General features: G+C 40.0%; 1 protein-coding gene across 10 annotated transcripts in view; it reads left to right on the top strand.

The window, feature by feature from the left end:
- The window catches only part of TAF1 (TAF1 RNA polymerase II, TATA box binding protein (TBP)-associated factor, 250kDa), a 92,345-nt gene that overhangs the window by 13,685 nt on the left and 60,628 nt on the right, over nt 1–18,032 (top strand). For all 10 annotated transcript variants that reach the window (XM_012733937.1, XM_012733938.1, XM_004694480.2 and 7 more), the window contains 10 exons: nt 96–200; nt 2,268–2,468; nt 2,605–2,746; nt 3,246–3,376; nt 3,996–4,076; nt 9,384–9,533; nt 9,706–9,825; nt 10,102–10,277; nt 10,852–11,030; nt 13,204–13,417. In XM_012733937.1, the coding sequence (XP_012589391.1) occupies nt 96–200; nt 2,268–2,468; nt 2,605–2,746; nt 3,246–3,376; nt 3,996–4,076; nt 9,384–9,533; nt 9,706–9,825; nt 10,102–10,277; nt 10,852–11,030; nt 13,204–13,417 (1,499 nt within the window). The remainder of the gene's footprint in view (nt 1–95; nt 201–2,267; nt 2,469–2,604; nt 2,747–3,245; nt 3,377–3,995; nt 4,077–9,383; nt 9,534–9,705; nt 9,826–10,101; nt 10,278–10,851; nt 11,031–13,203; nt 13,418–18,032) is intronic.

The following is an 18,032-nucleotide window of genomic DNA, read 5'->3' on the forward strand; positions in this document are numbered from 1 at the left end:
TATTGGTATATATTTTTTTGTAGTTGGTAATAGTAAAATGCCATGCTTATAGAATTATATTCTATGATAGTAACTGGATATGCTATGTTCTTTAGAAACCTGGAAAAGATCCTGGAGCTCCAGATTGTAAATATGGAGAAACTGTTTATTGCCATACATCTCCTTTCCTGGGCTCTCTCCATCCTGGCCAGTTATTACAGGTGAGGAATTATTTTATTAAAATTCTTTTGTAAGGAAATGGACAGATAAGTAGTAAGTCTAAAAAGAACCAGTTCTAGTTCAGAGACTATTCATTTATCAGGTGTAAAGAATATCAGTGTAATCCTAAAGTGATTGTAATTCCCCTAATACTTTTTTTGTAACAGAACTGAGTTTCTTTTTGTATTTATTAAAATGGATTCTTGATTGTATAGTTAAGATAAATTTAAAATAGTTTTCTGAAAATACACACTGGTTAGAAGTTCAGAAATACCTGGATGTTGTAGGGATGTCAACTTGTTATTAATTTACTGTAGTAATTTGTGAACATTTGATTTATATGTGTAAAATTGACATGTTTTGATATTATTTGCGCCCATTTCGAGTATTGAACCATATATCATTTATAGTTCCCATCCATATTGAAATGAATTTTCCCCCTCTCTCTTTCCTGATAGATCATAGAAAGTACCTCTGGTAATCTAGCTTTTACTCAGGGACTATATAGAGGGCCTACCAATGATGTAAGGGGATGTCTCACACTCTTCTGTTTTGTTTTTTACCTTCATTTGTCTTGGCAAAGCTCTTGACCCTAGTTTGTTCCATTATTATTACTGCTTATTCTCCTATAGATTCTATAAAGGCTCATTTTTTCTTTATTCTTTACATATGTAGTTCATTTCCCACCATATTTTAGCTATACTGTCCTTGGCATTCCTTTCCCTGTAGCTTTCTGTTGAGATTTTTTTTTAACCAGCTCTTTTTTTGTGTGTGACTACTTTTGAGTCATCTTAAAGACCCTCTTTTTAATCTTCTAATATTTTTTCTCTCTGCATTTCACATTTAGAACCTACTTTGCACACCTACATATTGAAGAGCCTCTCTCTTCCTGTCCTCCTTTTCCCACTTTCTAAGAAGTCTTTCCTTAGAATCATTGCCTTCTTTTGACAGTTAATCCTGTCTACCTGGGGTTTTTTAGATAAACTCAAATATTTCTGTCCTGTGTGTTTAGTCTCTCTTCTCTAGACCATATTGTTCTTTGTTAGCTGTTTCTGTTATTTAGTATTTTAATTTTTTAAGGTTTATTATTTTTATTATTTTTTATTTTTTTAAGATTTATTTATTTATGCATACAGAACTGGGATACAGGCCAGAGGTACAGGGGCAGTGAGAGGATTCACCAGGGACAGAGTGGGGAGCAGAACAGGCAGATCGTCGAAGTACACTGCTGAGCGGAGCAGTGGGCGGGTCAGGAGAGGTCTGCCATGCCATGTGGTCACCTCCGGGCCAGGCGGGGATCTGACTCATGTGGAAGTGGTAGCTTCTCAGTGCTGTGCTTTAACCCGCTGTGCCACCAGGGAGGGCCTAAGGTTTATTTTTTGTGTGTACAAGAATTGGGGTACAGACCAGAGGTGCAAGGGGTGAGAGAATTCACCAGGGACAGAGTGGGGAGCATAACAGACAGATTGACGAACTGTACTGCTGAGGGGAGCTGCCATACCATGTGGTTCATATCCCTAGCTGGGGCTCTAACCGTGATGCAGTGACTGAGGATAGCCTCATAGTGCTGTGCTTTAGCCCTTTGTGCCACCAGGGAGGGCCCTTAATTTTTATCTCAATTATACACCATTGGGATAGGCTGAGGTCTAGTATAGGCTTAGAAGGGTAGTAGGATAGTGCTTATTTGTTTATAACATAACTGCCTATATAATTTTCAATCCTTGTGAAATATAAATACTAAACATTTCTATTTTATGAAACAAATTCAGATATTAAATGACTTATTTAACATCATTTAGTGAATAGCAGAGCCAGTGTCATCTGAACCTAAATCCTGTAGTTTCTACTACTAACTCTTTTTTTCCCCACTACTAACTCTTAAAAGTAACAAGCCAGTAGGTAACAGACTATGTTCCTGTTTGATATTCCATATTATAATTTGTTTATACTACTGGATGTATCTTAGACGGTATAGTTGGAGAGCAAGCAAGCTTGATTTTCCTTTCTTATTATTGACTATAAATTTTCTAGGGATTCCCTCTATAATTTTTTGTTTTCACTTTTGGTAGGCATTTGAGAACAACCTTTTTCGTGCCCCAATTTATCTTCATAAGATGCCAGAAACTGACTTCCTTATCATTCGGACAAGACAAGGTTACTATATTCGGGAATTAGTAGATATTTTTGTGGTTGGCCAGCAGTGCCCCTTGTTTGAAGTTCCTGGTCCCAACTCTAAAAGGGCCAATACACATATTCGAGACTTTCTCCAGGTAAGAGTAAAAAGGTATCTGGATTTGGGGATACACATCAAAAATACATAAGGGCTTAGTTGAGGAAGAGGTCCTGGTGAGGACCTTTATCCTTTTATTATTTTGGTAAATACAAAACATTTGAATTGTTGTGCAGGTTTTTATTTACCGCCTTTTTTGGAAGAGTAAAGATCGGCCACGTCGGATCCGAATGGAAGACATAAAAAAAGCCTTTCCTTCCCACTCAGAAAGCAGCATCCGCAAGAGGCTAAAGCTTTGCGCTGATTTTAAACGCACAGGTCATCAGTTGTGATCGATTATTTTTGTCCTTTTGTCCTTCACCAAGAAAAGAATAATGATTGCTTTCAGTTAAGGGTATCATACAGTTAATGAAAAAGAAATAGAAGTTGATAGCTATCAAAAGAAGGAGGTAGCATTGCTTTTTAATTTTGTCTGCTAGGAAATTCAGTATGACTGTTGAGGTATCAAAAGAAGGAGGTAGTATTGCTTTTTTAATTTTGTCTGCTAGGAAATTCAGTATGACAGTTGAGGTATCAAAAGGAGGAGGTAGCATTGCTTTTTAATTTTGTCTGCTAGGAAATTCAGTGTGACTATTGAGTATCTTTAATGAGGTATAGGAAATCTGGCAGCAGGTGTTTTCTTGGTCAGACAGTCAGGCCAACTGTGATTAGGCCTGTTAACTTCTAGGATATTGCCTGGTTTAGTCTTGGTTTGCTGTCCCTGTTGTTAATGAAAGGGCCTTTGGAATTCAGAATGGTCTCATTCTCACTTTTCTAGGGATGGACTCAAACTGGTGGGTGCTGAAGTCTGATTTTCGTTTACCAACTGAAGAGGAGATCAGAGCTATGGTGTCTCCAGAGCAATGCTGTGCTTATTACAGCATGATAGCTGCAGAACAGCGACTGAAGGTGAACACCTTCCTTTCAGGCACTGCTTATGTCCACAGGTTTTCTAGAGATGAGGGTAAAGCTTATTCTCATTAGCTTAGAAATGATTACTAGATGATTACCAATTATGTAAAATTTGAAGTACGCTAGATCAGTTGTGGAGAAAACTGTAGTAGAGCTAAAACTTAGTGGGAAGACTTAGTGAGGAACATAGGACCTATTATTTTGCTTTGAAAACGGTTGCTCATCCATTTGGGGACTTTAATCTCTGTTCTTTACAAGACAGGTGTGCAAACAGGGAAAAGTACTTGTCAGTTGTTTCCACATATTCCCGGTAGGCAGAGATGATGATGATGATGACGACAGTGGCTATGTGGTTTAGAGAAGCATAGTAGTATCCTTATCAAGTCAAAGTAAGAAAGCTCTAGCTGGGTTGGAATGGCATAATTCTGTACCACTGAGTTAATGAGTCCTGGCTAATGAGAATCTATTTAGCTTCCTTATGGAGTTTCTTGAAATATCTTCTTATAGCCTAGTGATGTATAATGGTAATATTTTATTTCTATGCAAAATGCTATGTGATACTCAGTATTTGGTATTCAGTGAAACTTGTTTATTGACTGTTTATGTTCTCTTCTAGGATGCTGGCTATGGTGAGAAGTCCTTTTTTGCTCCAGAAGAAGAAAATGAGGAAGATTTCCAGATGAAGATTGATGATGAAGTAAGGCTTTACACTAATCTATATTAGTATGTGACATTTATCCTTTTTAAAAATAGTCTTATTGAGCTCTGATTGATACACAGTAAACTGTACTTGGTTTTTGTCAACTGTAGGTATTTAAAGTGTAGTCTTTGTTATTTTTTCCTTGCTATTCTATATTTATTATAATTTTGAGGTTATAGTTTTACTTCTCCATATGTGCACGTTCCACTTATCCTCTACCAGGCCACTGGTGCTAATGCCATTATCTATTTCCCTCCCTCATTCTCTTTTCCCTACTCTCTGTTCCCACTGGTAACCATGCCAAGTTTTTTTTTTTTTTTTTTTTAGATATATTTATTTGTGCATACAGAACTGGGGTACAGGCCAGAGGCTCAGGGGTGGTGAGAGACTTCACCAGAGACAGAGTGGGGAACAGAACAGGGAGATCAACGAAGTACACTGCTGAGGGGAGCAGCGGGCGGGTCAGGAGAGGTCTGCCACACCATGTGGTCACCTCTGGGGCAGGCGGGAATCGAACTCATGCGGAAGCGGCTTTAGATTCTCAGTGCTGTGCTTTAACCTGCTGCGCCACCAGGGAGGGCCACCAAGCCAAGTTTTAAGGTATGATTATGCCTGTGAAATACTCATGACAGGATAATGAGTGTATCTGTTGACCCCAAAAGTTTCTTTTTGCTCCATTGATGTTCCTTCTTCCTGCTTTTTTATTTTAAGGCTTATGTTTAGTTCTGCATATAAGAACAGGTGTAGGCCAGAGGTGTGGGGGTGAGAGGATACACCAGACAGAGTGGGGAGCACAACAGGCAGATCTACTGAAATACACTGCTGAGGGGAACAGAGGGTGAGACAGGAGAAGTCTATTGGCCGTATGTAAGTCAACTCCCTGGCTGGGGATTGAACTTATGCTGCAGTGGCTAAGGATAGCTTGATAGTGCTGTGATGTAACCCCTGTGCCACCAGGGAGGCCCTCCTCCTGTCTCTTTTCCTTCTCTTCACCCTCCCTCTTTCCTGGTAACCACTGATCTGCTTTCAGTCATTACAGATTAATTTGCTTTTTCTAAAATTTTAGGTAAATGGAATTAAACTCTGTACACTTATATTTTTTGAATTGTGAAATATGTATGACTTAGAACTTACCATCTTAACCTTTAAGGATACAGTTCAGTAGTGTTAAGTACATTCACATTATTATATAACCTATTTCCAGAACTCTTTATCTTGTATAACTGAACCTTTATTAGCTACTAGACAATAAGTCCCCATTCCTCCCTTCCTAAGCCCCTGGCAATCACCAGTCTGCTTTCTTTCTGTGAATTTTACTATTCTGCATAATTTGCATACGTGAAATCATACAATATTTGTTTTTATGTGGTTCATTTCATCTAGCATAATATCCGCAACATTTATTTATGCTTTTATATGTGTCAGAATTTCCTTATCACAGTTAAAAGTTCTTTTTATGTACAGTCATGCACTGTGTAACAATGCTTTAGTCAGCAATGGACCACATAAATGACTGGTTTTATATATAGACTAGGTATATAGTAGACCAAACCTTGTAAATTTGTTTAAGTGTACTTCATGACATTTGTACAATGATGAAATTACCCAGTAACACATTTTTTTTCTCAAAATGTATTATTTTTACTAAGTGATGTCTGGTTTTATGTGCGATATTTTATCCCTTAATCCATGGACATTTCGGTTGCTACCACTTCTTAGCTATTGTGAATAGGCTTTCAAACATTTTTAAAAAGAGATTTATTTACTTATGCATGTAAAACTGGGGTACAGGCCAGAGGTGCATGGGTGGCGAGAGGATTCACCAGAGACAGAGTGGGGAGCAGAGTAGGCATATTGACAAAGTAAAGTACGCTGCTGAGAGGAGCAGCGGGCAAGACCGAAGAGGTCTCCTGCGCCATGTGGGTTACCTCACCAACTGGGGTTCAAACTTGTGTTGAAGTGGCTGCAGCTAGCTTCGAAGTGCTGTGCTTTAACCCTGTACGCCACCAGGGAGGGCCCGGCTTACAAACCTTTTGTATATATTCCGAGAAGTGAGATTACTGAATCATACAGTATCTCTAGTTTTTTGAGGAGCCTCCCTTTTCCAAAGTAGTTATACCATTTTACATTCCTGTCAGTTGTATTTATGTGTTTTAATTCCTTCACAATCTTGCCAACACTTCTTATTGATTGTCTTTTTGATAGTACCTATTTTCGTGGGTTTGAGTTGGCATCTCATCATAGTTTTGATTTATATTTTCTTTTTTTTTTAAGATTGATTTATTTATGCATATAAGAACTGGAGTATAGGCCAGAGGTGCTGTGGGTGCGAGATTTCACCAGAGACAGAGTGGGGAGCAGTATAAGCAGATGTATTGAAATAACTCCTGAGGGGAGCTGCGGATGGGTTGAGAGAGGTCTGCCATACCCTGTGTTTCACCTCCCTGGCGGGGTATTGAACTCATTCTGAAGCGGCTACTGCTAGCTTTGTAGAGCTGTGCTTTAACGTTGCACCACCAAGGAGGGCCCTGTGACTTGTCTTTTGAGAAGTTCAATTTGTCAGTCTTCTGTGTTGCAAAAGATACACTGTATCTTAGAAATTATTACCTAACTCAAGTTCACAAAGATTTTCTCCAATGTTTTCTTCTAAACATTGTTTTAGTGCTTTATATTTTGAGCATTTTGAATTTATATTTGTAAAGGGTGTAAGATAGGGCATTAAAATTCCTTTTTCTGCTTATGAATGCTCAATTATTGTAGCACCATTTATTTAAAAGTTTTGAATGATTTTTTTAAATTTATTTTTTATTTTATTTAAAAAAAATTTTTATTTATTTGTGCATCCAGAACTGGGATACAGGCCAGAAGCTCAGGGGAGGTGAGAGGCTTCACCATAGACAGAACAGGGAGCAGAACAGACAGATCGAGGAAGTACACTGCTAAGGGGAGCAGCAGGCGGGTCAGGAGAGGTCTGCCACTCCATGTGGTCACCTCCAGGAGCAGGCAGGAATCGAACGCATGCGGAAGTGGCTTTAACCTCTCAGTGCTGTGCTTTAACCTGCTGCGCCACCAGGGAGGGCCTTGAATGATTTTTTAAAGATTTATTTATTTATATATACAAGAACTGGGGTGCAGGCCAGAGGTGTGGTAGATGAGAGGATACATCAGAGACAGTGGGGAGCAGAATAGGATCTACTAAAAGACACTGCTGAGGGGAGCAATTAGAAACAGGAGAGGTGTGCTGCACTATGTGGGTTAGGTCACTGGCTGGCCTAGGGGATAGAACTCTTGCCATGGTTGCTGTCAGTTGCTTTTTAGTGCTGTGCCTTTAACCCCTGTGCCACCAGGGAGGTCCCTGAATGATCTTTTTTATTTTTTAAATTAAAACAAAAATTTGATGTCACTCTATAGCCCAAACTTTCTTTGGTCACCCATGTCTTAAGATCTTCTTAAGAATCCCTCTGTCTAGAATATATATTTACTCCTATACTATCTTTTATCTAGAAGCTATATTCTCTTGGAAGTATATTCTCTTGACCTCACTCCCATTCTTTCTTTAGGTTGTATCATTATCCTTCCCTTTTTTATGTACATATAGCACTCTTTACAGTCCTATCATGGCAGTGATTATGCAGTTTTAAATTTGGTTGGTTATTCCTCTTCACTAACACAAAGTCCATGAGAAAATAGGGCCTACATGCGGTAGTCATTCAGTAAAAACTTGTTAAATGAATAAACAATTGTAAATGAGCCCAGACTAAGCATGGTTGTATGTTTGTTCTTTAGAGGTTTGAGTGAGAAATGAGTGGCTAGCTAAGGATTTCAGAAATTAAGGATTCTGTCGAATGGCCTTCAAGATTGAATCCTGATTATACTTTTGTTTTAAAGATTTATTTATACGTACAGAACTGGGGTACAGGCCAGAGGTGCAGTGGGTGAGAGGATTCATCAGAGACAGTGGGGAGCAGAACAGGCAGATTGACTGAAATATACTGCTGAGGGTAGCAGTGGGTGGGTCAGGGGAGGTCTGCTGTGCCATGTGGGTCACCTTCCTGGCCAGGAATTGAACTCGTGCTGCATTGGCTGTGATAGCTTCATAGTGCTGCACTTTAACCCATTGTGCTACCGGGGGGGGGGGGGCCCTGATTATACTTTTTTTAAAAAAATTCTCCAATTTTTTTTAAATAAGCATTTTTTATACATAGAACATCTCTGGGGTGTAGGCCAGCTGTGCATGTGGTTGGGGGGTAAGAGGACTCACCAGAGACAGATTGGGGAGTAGAACAGGAGGATCTACTGAAGTACGCTGTCAAGGGGAGCAGTGAGCTATACAGGAGAGGTCTGCTGATCTATATGTTGGTTAGCACTCTGGTTGGGGATCAAATTCATGCCATAGTGGTTATAGTGCTGAGACTTAACCCTTAGGCCATTAGGGAGGGCCCAATTATACTTTTAATTGCTCTGTGTGGATAAAGCATATTCCCGTTGTCTTATTCCTTGATTATTGTGTGGTATTAGTAAACACTAGTTCGGGTTCCAGTAGAAGACTGTTTTTTTTTTTTTTAAAGATTTATTTATTTGTGCATACAGAACTGGGGTACAGACCAGAGGCTCAGGGGCGGTGAGAGGCTTCACCAGAGACAGAATGGGGAGCAGAACAGGCAGATCTATGAAGTACACTGCTAAGGGGAGCAGCGGGCGGGTCAGGAGAGGTCTGCCTCCCCATGTGGACTCCTCCGGGGCAGGCGGGAATCGAACTCATGCGGAAGTGGCTTTAGATTCTCAGTGCAGTGCTTTAACCCACTGCGCCACCAGGGAGGGCCCAGAAGACTGTTTTTTGACCAAACCAGTGGCATAGGTAGAATGGCAGTATAATACTTCTAGGGCTGGGCCATTGCTTTAGAAAGCTTGTCATTGCTAATTATGAGAATATATGAATCATTTTAAGAAGCCATATCAGCAATTGGACAATCAATGCGGTCATCAACGTAACAACTCTTTGGAGCATCATGAGAATTGGAGCTATACTTTCTTTGAGATGCCTACTGATGCCCAACTGGTATAGGGCTATTCCACATATTCTTTTTATCCTGGCTGAGGTCTTCTTCTCGAATATCATGATTTTTAAGTAGTATAGGGAAAAAGAACAGGAGACCGAGTGCTGGGCTGCTTTATGTACCTATTTTTTGTGGACAGTTGAAAGAAATATCAAATTGTACATTTTTGGATTATTCCAGTCTTGTAAATATTGGTAGTCAAAACAAATGTTCCCAGTAGCCCTTAGAATCTTTTTCTGTATCACAGGTTCGCACTGCACCTTGGAATACTACAAGGGCCTTCATTGCTGCCATGAAGGGAAAGTGTCTCTTGGAGGTGACTGGGGTGGCAGATCCCACAGGATGTGGTGAAGGGTTCTCCTATGTGAAAATTCCAAACAAACCAACACAGCAGAAGGTGAGACTAAATTTTTAGAAGGTGAAGATCAAGGGAGGAAGAAATGGGAATTTAGGAGAAGAGATGAGTAAGGTGAATGATCTGGAAAGCATTTAACAGAATGATTTAGATGCCTTCTATAATGAGTTCAACTTACTAGGATTCTTGCTTTTTTGTTTTGTTTTTGAGGTAGGATGATAAGGAGCCTCAGCCAGTGAAAAAGACAGTTACAGGAACAGATGCAGACCTTCGTCGCCTTTCTCTGAAAAATGCCAAGCAACTGCTCCGTAAATTTGGTGTGCCTGAGGAAGAGGTGAGTGTAAAAGAGGAAAACAGAGGCATCTAGGAACTCTGTATAGAGAGGCAAAACTAGGAGGCACATGTAAGAAATTTAGCTAGAGAAACCTGTGGTATACTATAGCTTGTAGTAGACTGGGTATTGGGTACTTTTTGAGGAGTTTAGTTTTCTGTTTAATCTGCTTTGGGTGAAAATTTTCATTTTTTGTTCTACTCTCTGTATGCCTTGGTTTGTCCTTTGAAGTCCCTGAATGATTTGTATATGTGTGCATGTGTCTGTTCTCTCTCGTAGATTAAAAAGTTGTCCCGCTGGGAAGTGATTGATGTGGTACGCACAATGTCAACAGAACAAGCCCGCTCTGGAGAGGGGCCCATGAGTAAATTTGCCCGTGGATCAAGGTTTTCTGTGGCTGAGCATCAAGAGCGTTACAAAGAGGAATGCCAGCGCATCTTTGACCTACAAAACAAGTGTGTTGTAGTATTGCAGAAAATCCAAGCTGGAATGGGGTGGAGATCCCAGGCACTATTTTATAATGAAGAAATTACCTAATAATATGACCAGGTGCCAGATACCTGAAATTTCAGGGTGGTATCTCTTCATAATGCTGCAAGAGTACCCACTCCCTTTAAAGCAACCTGACAAAAGGTTTTGAATAGCAGGAGGTGCTAGGTTCAAACGCTAGGTTCTGTGACAACTTTTGTGACCTGCTTAGTCCTTACAGCATTGCAATGGTAATAGGTGATAGAGTTTTTTTCTGAAGGCTTAATGGTGAGAACATGATTTGCTGTTAAAAATTACCAATGTGCTGATTTATTTCTCAGGCTTTCTCCCAGAATTCTGAGTGGCTATACAATTTCATATTTCAGACTTTCCTTATTGTTTAAAAAGTCTATGAAAACCTATTAAGGACTTCAAGACTTAGTGAATTTTGAGTATTCCTTTAAAGGTCACTCTCCCATTTTCCTACCTTAAAATCGTATTTCTTTAGCTTTTTCTACACTTTTATATTTCCTTTTCTCTTAACTGTTTAATTTTTTTTAGAGTTTTGTCATCAACTGAAGTCTTATCAACTGATACAGATAGCAGCTCAGCTGAAGACAGTGACTTTGAAGAAATGGGAAAGAACATTGAAAACATGTTGCAGAATAAGAAAACTAGCTCTCAGCTTTCACGTGAACGAGAGGAGCAGGAACGGAAGGAACTACAGCGGATGCTACTGGGTGAGCATAGTGACTTCACAGACAAAAAAGAGAAGGACCTGGGCTTCCCTGGTGGCCTGGGTTAAGTTTCAACACTATCACCACCGTGGCCTGAGGTCAATCTCCAATCAGGGAGCTGACTGACATATGGCTCAGGGGACTTCTGTCTTACTCGCTGCTCCTCTTAGCAGTGCATTTAAGTAAATCTACCTGTTCTGCTCCCCACTCTGTCTCTGGTGAACCCTCTGACCCTGCATCTCTGGCCTACACCCCAGTTCTTCTGTGCATGAATAAATAAATCTTTTTTTTTTTTTTTAAAAAAAGGGAGCTCATAAAAGTGTAAGTAACTGCAGATTAATAGCTGATGCAAAGCTGGAGATAAAAATAGTAGGGAACAAGTGTAGGAAAGCTTGTAGATGAGGTCGAGAGATTACTGTGAACTAGACTAAATTTATCTGTAGGGCACAAATTGAAATGATGCTGCCAATCTACTACTGCTTTTGTGTCATGCCTGGCTAAACCAGGGCTATTAGTGCTCCAAGTCAAGTAAGCTTTCTGGGTACTCATCCTGACAGGTAAGAATTTTTAATATAGCATCTGTGGATGGACTTGGGGGTGGTCTTGAACCTTCTGAAATTATGTGTAAAATTCTGTGCAAATGTGCCTTTTCTGAGAAAATGCATGGTTTGGTGTAATGTTCTCAGAGGAGTCTTAGACACAAGTTAAAAAATCACCAAAAAGAAATAGCAGAAATTGAAGATGGAGGTACAAAGGCGTGACTTGGGGGTATGGATATTGGTAATGAAGACAAAAAATCAAGTTAAGATTTCACTCTGGGTTTGCTATAAAGATGGTGCTATCATTGATTATAGAAGTAAATTTCAGGGAAAGAAGCATATTTAAGAAGGGAAAGTGCAGTATGTGGAGTTTCAGTTCACCATGACAGTTTGCAGTATAGATGTCAGGCAGGCTGTTAAAAACTTGGCTGTAGTTATTGAGAGAGGATAAAGGCTGAAGATGAAGCATTTAAGTGACTGGTCTGACTCAACAATAGTCTTTTTTCTTAAAAGCTTTGTGTAATATCATTTTGTAAAAAGATGTGATGAAGCCATTTTACCATTGTGATCCTGGACCAGTAGTATCTGTGTAACATGGGAGTTTATTGCAAATATAGAATTTCAGGCCTCACCCTAAGCCTACTAAATTAGAAACTGTAGCTCAAAAACATCTTCAGGTGATTTCTATTAATGCATATTGAAGTTTGAAATGTATAGTCTAGGTTTGCTCCTGTAGTTTTAATTTTTCCCCTTGGGTGGGTTCTTTATTTTTTTTTTTAAAGATTTATCCATTCATGCACACAAGAACTGGGGTACAGGCCAGAGGTGTGGGGTTGAGAGAATTCACCAGAAACAGAGTGCGGAACAGAATGAGCAGATCGACTGAGGGGAGCAGCGGGCAAAACAGGAGAGGTCTGTTGCACAATATGGGTCACCTCCCTGGCTGGATATCGAGCTAGTGCTGCAGCGGTTGTGGATAGCTTCATAGTGATGTGCTTCAACCCGTTGTGTTATCACGGAGGGTGCCAGATTTTTTTTTTTTAAGATTTATTTATTCATACAGAACTGGGTTAGAGGCCAGAGATGCGGATGGTGAGAGGATACACCAGGGACAGAGTGGGGAGCAGAACAGGCAGATCGATGAAGTACCTGCTGAAGGGATCAGCAGGCGGGTCAGGAGAGGTCTGCCACGCCATGTGGATCTCCTCCGGGGCAGGCGGGGATTGAACTCCTGCGGAAGTGGCTTAAGATTCTTAGTGCTGTGCTTTAACCTGTTGCGCCACCAGGGAGGGCTAGGTGCCAGGTTTTTAAATGTCATCATCAGTTACTTCCTGATTGTCTGTCCTCTTGCTGTTTGAGGAGTCAGGACATGATGATTACTCTTCATAGTCCTATAATACAGAAGCATTTAGTTCTTTGAGATCCTGCCTGAACATTTTTGTACTTATGAAAAGGAACATTGGCAATGGTAAAATGAGGTCAGGAAAGGATAAATCAGTGCATTCTTGGGATTAATGGTACCTTTAATGCTTTCTGTAGTTTTTGCTATGTTGAGTTTTGGGGTCTCCACTCAACCCCCAAATAATGGCCATTTGGGTGGTTGAGAGAATGTGTGGAAATCTTTTTCTGCCTTGCAGCAGCAGGCTCAGCAGCAGCAGGAAACAATCACAGAGATGATGACACAGCTTCTGTGACTAGCCTAAACTCTTCTGCCACTGGCCGTTGTCTCAAGATCTATCGCACATTTCGAGATGAAGAGGGAAAAGAGTATGTTCGCTGTGAGACTGTCCGAAAACCAGCTGTCATTGATGCTTATGTGCGCATACGTACCACAAAAGATGAGGAATTCATGTGAGTCTGATAAAGGAGAATGATAATAAAGATGGGGAATGAGGGTGAGGGTGGGTGCTTGAGGGTAGTTCTCTGGCCAAAATATCACCCATGAACCATCACCATATTCCCTTGTGGCCAGTCCTCCCCTCCATTTGCTGTATACTCCAGTTCATTTAAAATTTTATTTCTGCATAACAAGAACTGGGATGTAGGGCAGAGGTGCAAAGGGTGAGAGGACTCAACAGAGACATTGGGGAGCAGAGCAGGCAATTCCACTGAAATACACTGCTGAGGGGAGCAGTGGGTGAAACAGGAAGAGGTCTGCTGCATCATGTGGGTTAGCTCCTTGGTGGGAGATTAAATTCATGCTACAGTGGCTAGTGATAGCTTGGTAGCACTGACTTTAACCCCTTCGCCACCTGGGAGGTCCTGTATGCTTCAGTTCTGTGGTCAGCTTACTAGTTTTGATTTTTAAAAAATACTTATTTATGTATAAGATAGGGGTGCAAGGATTCACCAGAGAGAGAATGAGTGGGGAGCAGCCCACGCAGATCCACTGAAATACATTGCTGAGGAGAGCAGTAGGCGAGAGCGCCATGTGGGTCAGCTCCCTGGCCAAGGATCACACTGGTGCTGCAGTGGCTATAGTTTAACTTGGGCTACCAGGGAGGGCCCTAGTTTTGGCTTTATCTTTATTTTGGTTTCCTTATATTACACATAAAAGTAAGACCGACCAATATTTATCTTTTTCTTTCTGACTTACTTAGACTAGCACCATCCCTTCCAATTCTGTCCATGTTGCTGCAAAAGACATAAGTTTGTCTTTTATTGCTGATTATTATTCCATTGTGGGCATATATACCATTTTTTTTGGATCCATTCATCTATTTTGGGACATTTGGATTGTTTCCATATCTTATCTATTGTAAATAGGGCTGCAGAACATAGAAAAGCAGGTTTCCTTTTGAGTTAAGGCTTTTGTGTTCTTTGGGTAGATTCCTACATGAAATAAGTGGATCATATAACAGATCTATTTTTAGCGTTCTGAGGAACCTTCACTTACCTTTCGGTAGTGGTTGGATCAGTTTACATTCCCACCAGTAGTGTAAGAGGGTTCCTTTATCTCCACATCTTCTCCGGCATTTGTCGTTTCCACTTTTTCTTTTTTAATGTTGTGTTATTCTGACTGGAGTGAGGTGGTATCTCATTGTGGTTTTGATTTGCATTTCCCTGATAACTAGTGATGTTGAATATCTTTTTCACATTTGTTGGCCACTTGCATGTTCTTTGGAGAGGTGTCTTTTTTTTTTAAGATTTTCGTATTTGTGTATACAGAACTGGGGTACAGGCCAGAGGTGAGGGGTGGTGAGAGGATTCACCAGAGACAGAGTGGGGAGCAGAACAGGCAGATCGATGAAGTACACTGCTGAGGGGAGCAGCGGGTAGGTCAGGAGAGGTCTGCCGCACCATATGGGTCACCTCCGGGGCAGATGGGGATCGAACTCATGCGGAAGTGGCTTTTGATTCTTATTGCTGTGCTTTAACCCACTTCGCCACCAGGGAGGGCCAGAAGTGTCTTTTTTAGCCCTTGTGCCCATTTTTTTGAGTGGATTGCTGGCTTTGTTTTTGTTGAGTTGTGCAAGTTCTTTGTAGATCTTTAATATCAGTCCTTTATCTGTTGAATGGTTAAATTTATTCCCAGATATTTAATTTTTTTGGGTACACTTGTAAATGGGATGGTTTTCATTTCTTCCTCTTGAGATTGATTATTTTTGCATGTAGGAAACTTACTGATTTTTTGTTGTTGTTGTATTTTGTAACCTGCTACTTTACTAAACTGATTTAATTCGTTTTTCTGTGGATTTTTTGGAGTTCTTTATATAATCTGCATATAATGATAGTTTCACTTCTTTCCCTATTTGGAATCCTTTTATGTCTTTATCTTGCTTAATTGCCCTAGCTAGGACCTCCACTACTATATTGAAAAGCAATGGTAAGAGTGGACATCTTTGTCTTGTTCCAGATTTTAAAGGGAAAGCTTTGATTTTTTCACCAGTTAGGATGATGTTAACTATAGGTTTGTCATACATGGCTTTTATCGTGTTAAAATATATGTCCCTTTTATCTGAGTTTTTAGAGGGCCTTCATCATAAATGGATGTTGGACTTTATCATATGCTTCTCATCATCTTTTGATATGATCATATGGTTTTTATTTATTTTTTGTTGATGTGGTGAATTACGCTAATTGATTTTCAGATTTTGAACCATCCTTTTGTCCATGGAATAAATCCCACTTGGTTGTGGTATATAATCCTTTTGATGTATTGTTGTATATGATTTGCTGAAATTTTATTGAGGAATTCTACATCTGTGTTCATTAGGGAGATTGACCGGTAGTTTTCTTTTTTTGTGTTGTCTTTGGTTTTAGTATTAGTGTAGTGTTGGCCTTGTAAAATGTATTTGGTAGTTTCCCTTCTTTTTAAAAAGATTTTATTTATTTATGCATACAGAACTGGGGTACAGGCCAGAGGTGCAGGGGCAGCGAGAGGATTCACCAGAAACAGAGTGGGGAGCAGAACAGGCAGATTGACAAAGTACACTGCTGAGGGGAGCAGTGGACAAGACAGGAGAGGTCTACTGCGCCATGTGGATCACTTCCAGGGCAAGGATCAAACTTACGCTGAAGTGGCCATGCTTTGACTTAGCTTCACAGTGCAGCACTCCAACCTGGTGTGCTACTAGGGAGGGCCCAGTTTCCCTTCTTTCTTGATTTTTTTTTTTAACCTTAGAATGTTACCTTTTTCTTGCTTTATTTTTTAAAAATAAGGTTTATTTATGCATACAAGAACTGGGGTACAGGCTAGAGGTGTGGGTGGTGAGAGGATTCACCAGAGACAGTGGGGAGCAGAATAGGCAGATGGACTGAAATACACTGCTGAGGGGAGCAGTGGGCAGGTCATGAGATTTATGCTGCTCTGTGTGAGTCACCTCCCTGGCTGGGGATAGCTTCATATTGCTGAGCTTTAACCCTTTGTGCCACCCGGAAGGGTCCTCTTTCTTGATTTTTGGAAAGTTTTTGTAGGACTGGCATTAGTTAATCTTTGAATGTTTGGTAGAACTTGTTTGTGAAACCATTTGGTCATGGGCTTTTGTTTTTGGGAAGGGTTTTGATTGTTATTTCAATTTCACTGCTTGTAATTGGTTTAAGTTTTCTAGTCTTTTTTCAGTTTTGGCTTATTGTAAGAATTTGTCCATCTCATCTAGATTGTTGTACCTTTTGTGTATAAATATTCATAGTAATGGCTAATTATCCTTTGAATTTCTGCTGTGACTTGTAATTTCTCTTCTTTTATTTATAATCCTACTTATTTGAGTTTTCTTCCCTCTGGGCCCCTGCCCTTTTTTCTTTTTCTTTTTTTTTTTTTGGTGAACCTTGCTAGGGGTTGCCTATGTTTTCAAAGAACCAGATTTTAATTTCACTGATCTTTATTATTTAAATTTCATTTATTTTTTGCTTTTTTACTACTTCTGTTCTTCTGGCTTTTGGGGTTTTTTTGTTGTTCTTTTTCTAGTTTTTCACGATGGGACATTCGGTCGTTTCCTTGGGTTATTTCTTGCTTTTAATATAGCTTTTGCTGAGTTCCATATGTTCTAGAAGTTACATTATTTTTGTCTTTTGTCTCAAAGTATTTTTTTATTTTATTCTTTTATTTCCTCATTAACCCAGTTGTTCAGCCTCCATGTAATGGCAATCTCCTTTGCTTTCTTTTTATAGTTGATTTCTAGTTTGATACCTTTGTGGCCCGAGAAGCTACTTGTTATGATTTCAGTCTTCATTTATTTTTCATGTTTGTTCTTGTAACCTAGTAGGTGATCAGCTCTGGAGAATGATCCATGTACATTTTAGAAAAATGTATATTCAGTTTTTGTTTTTTTTTTTCGGGGGGGGGGTGTAGTTTGCAGTGTCCTATAGATACCTGTTAAGTCCATGTGGTCTATAGCTTCATTTAGGGCTATTGTATCCTTCTTTAATCTGTCTTGTTGATCTATCCCTTGGTGACAGTAGGGTGTTGAGGTTTCCTAGCACAGATGTATTTTCTCCAGTGTGTTTCTACAGAGCTCATATTCACTGTTTAATGTATTTTGGTGCTCCCTCATTTGGTGAGTATATATTGGTATATGTTATGTCTTGGTGTATTGTCCCTTTGATCACTCTATAGGGACTATTGGTGTCTCTTGTCACTCACCTCTTCTAGCTTAAAGTCTGTTTCATCTGCTATCTCCATTTGTTACTAGAATTGTTTTCCAAACTTTTACTGTCAATCTATGTTTATCTGTATAGCCTAAGTATGTTTTCTGAAGGAACAGAAGGTTGGATTATTGTTTTTTAAAGATTTATTTATTTATTCATATGGAACTGGGGTACAAGCCAGAGATGCGGAGGGTGAGAGGATTCATCAGATACAGAGTGGCAGATAGAGGAGGTACACTGCTGAGGGGAGCAGCGGGCGGGCCAGGAGAGGTCTGCCACGCCACGTGGTCACCTCCGGGGCAGGCGGGGATCGAACTCATGCAGAAGTGGCTTTTGCTTCTCAGTGCTGTGCTTTAACCCGCTGTGCCACCAGGGAGGG

The sequence above is a fragment of the Condylura cristata genome, unplaced genomic scaffold (assembly GCF_000260355.1).
Source record: "Condylura cristata isolate star-nosed mole 26May11 unplaced genomic scaffold, ConCri1.0 scaffold00043, whole genome shotgun sequence".
NCBI classification, from domain to species: domain Eukaryota; kingdom Metazoa; phylum Chordata; class Mammalia; order Eulipotyphla; family Talpidae; genus Condylura; species Condylura cristata.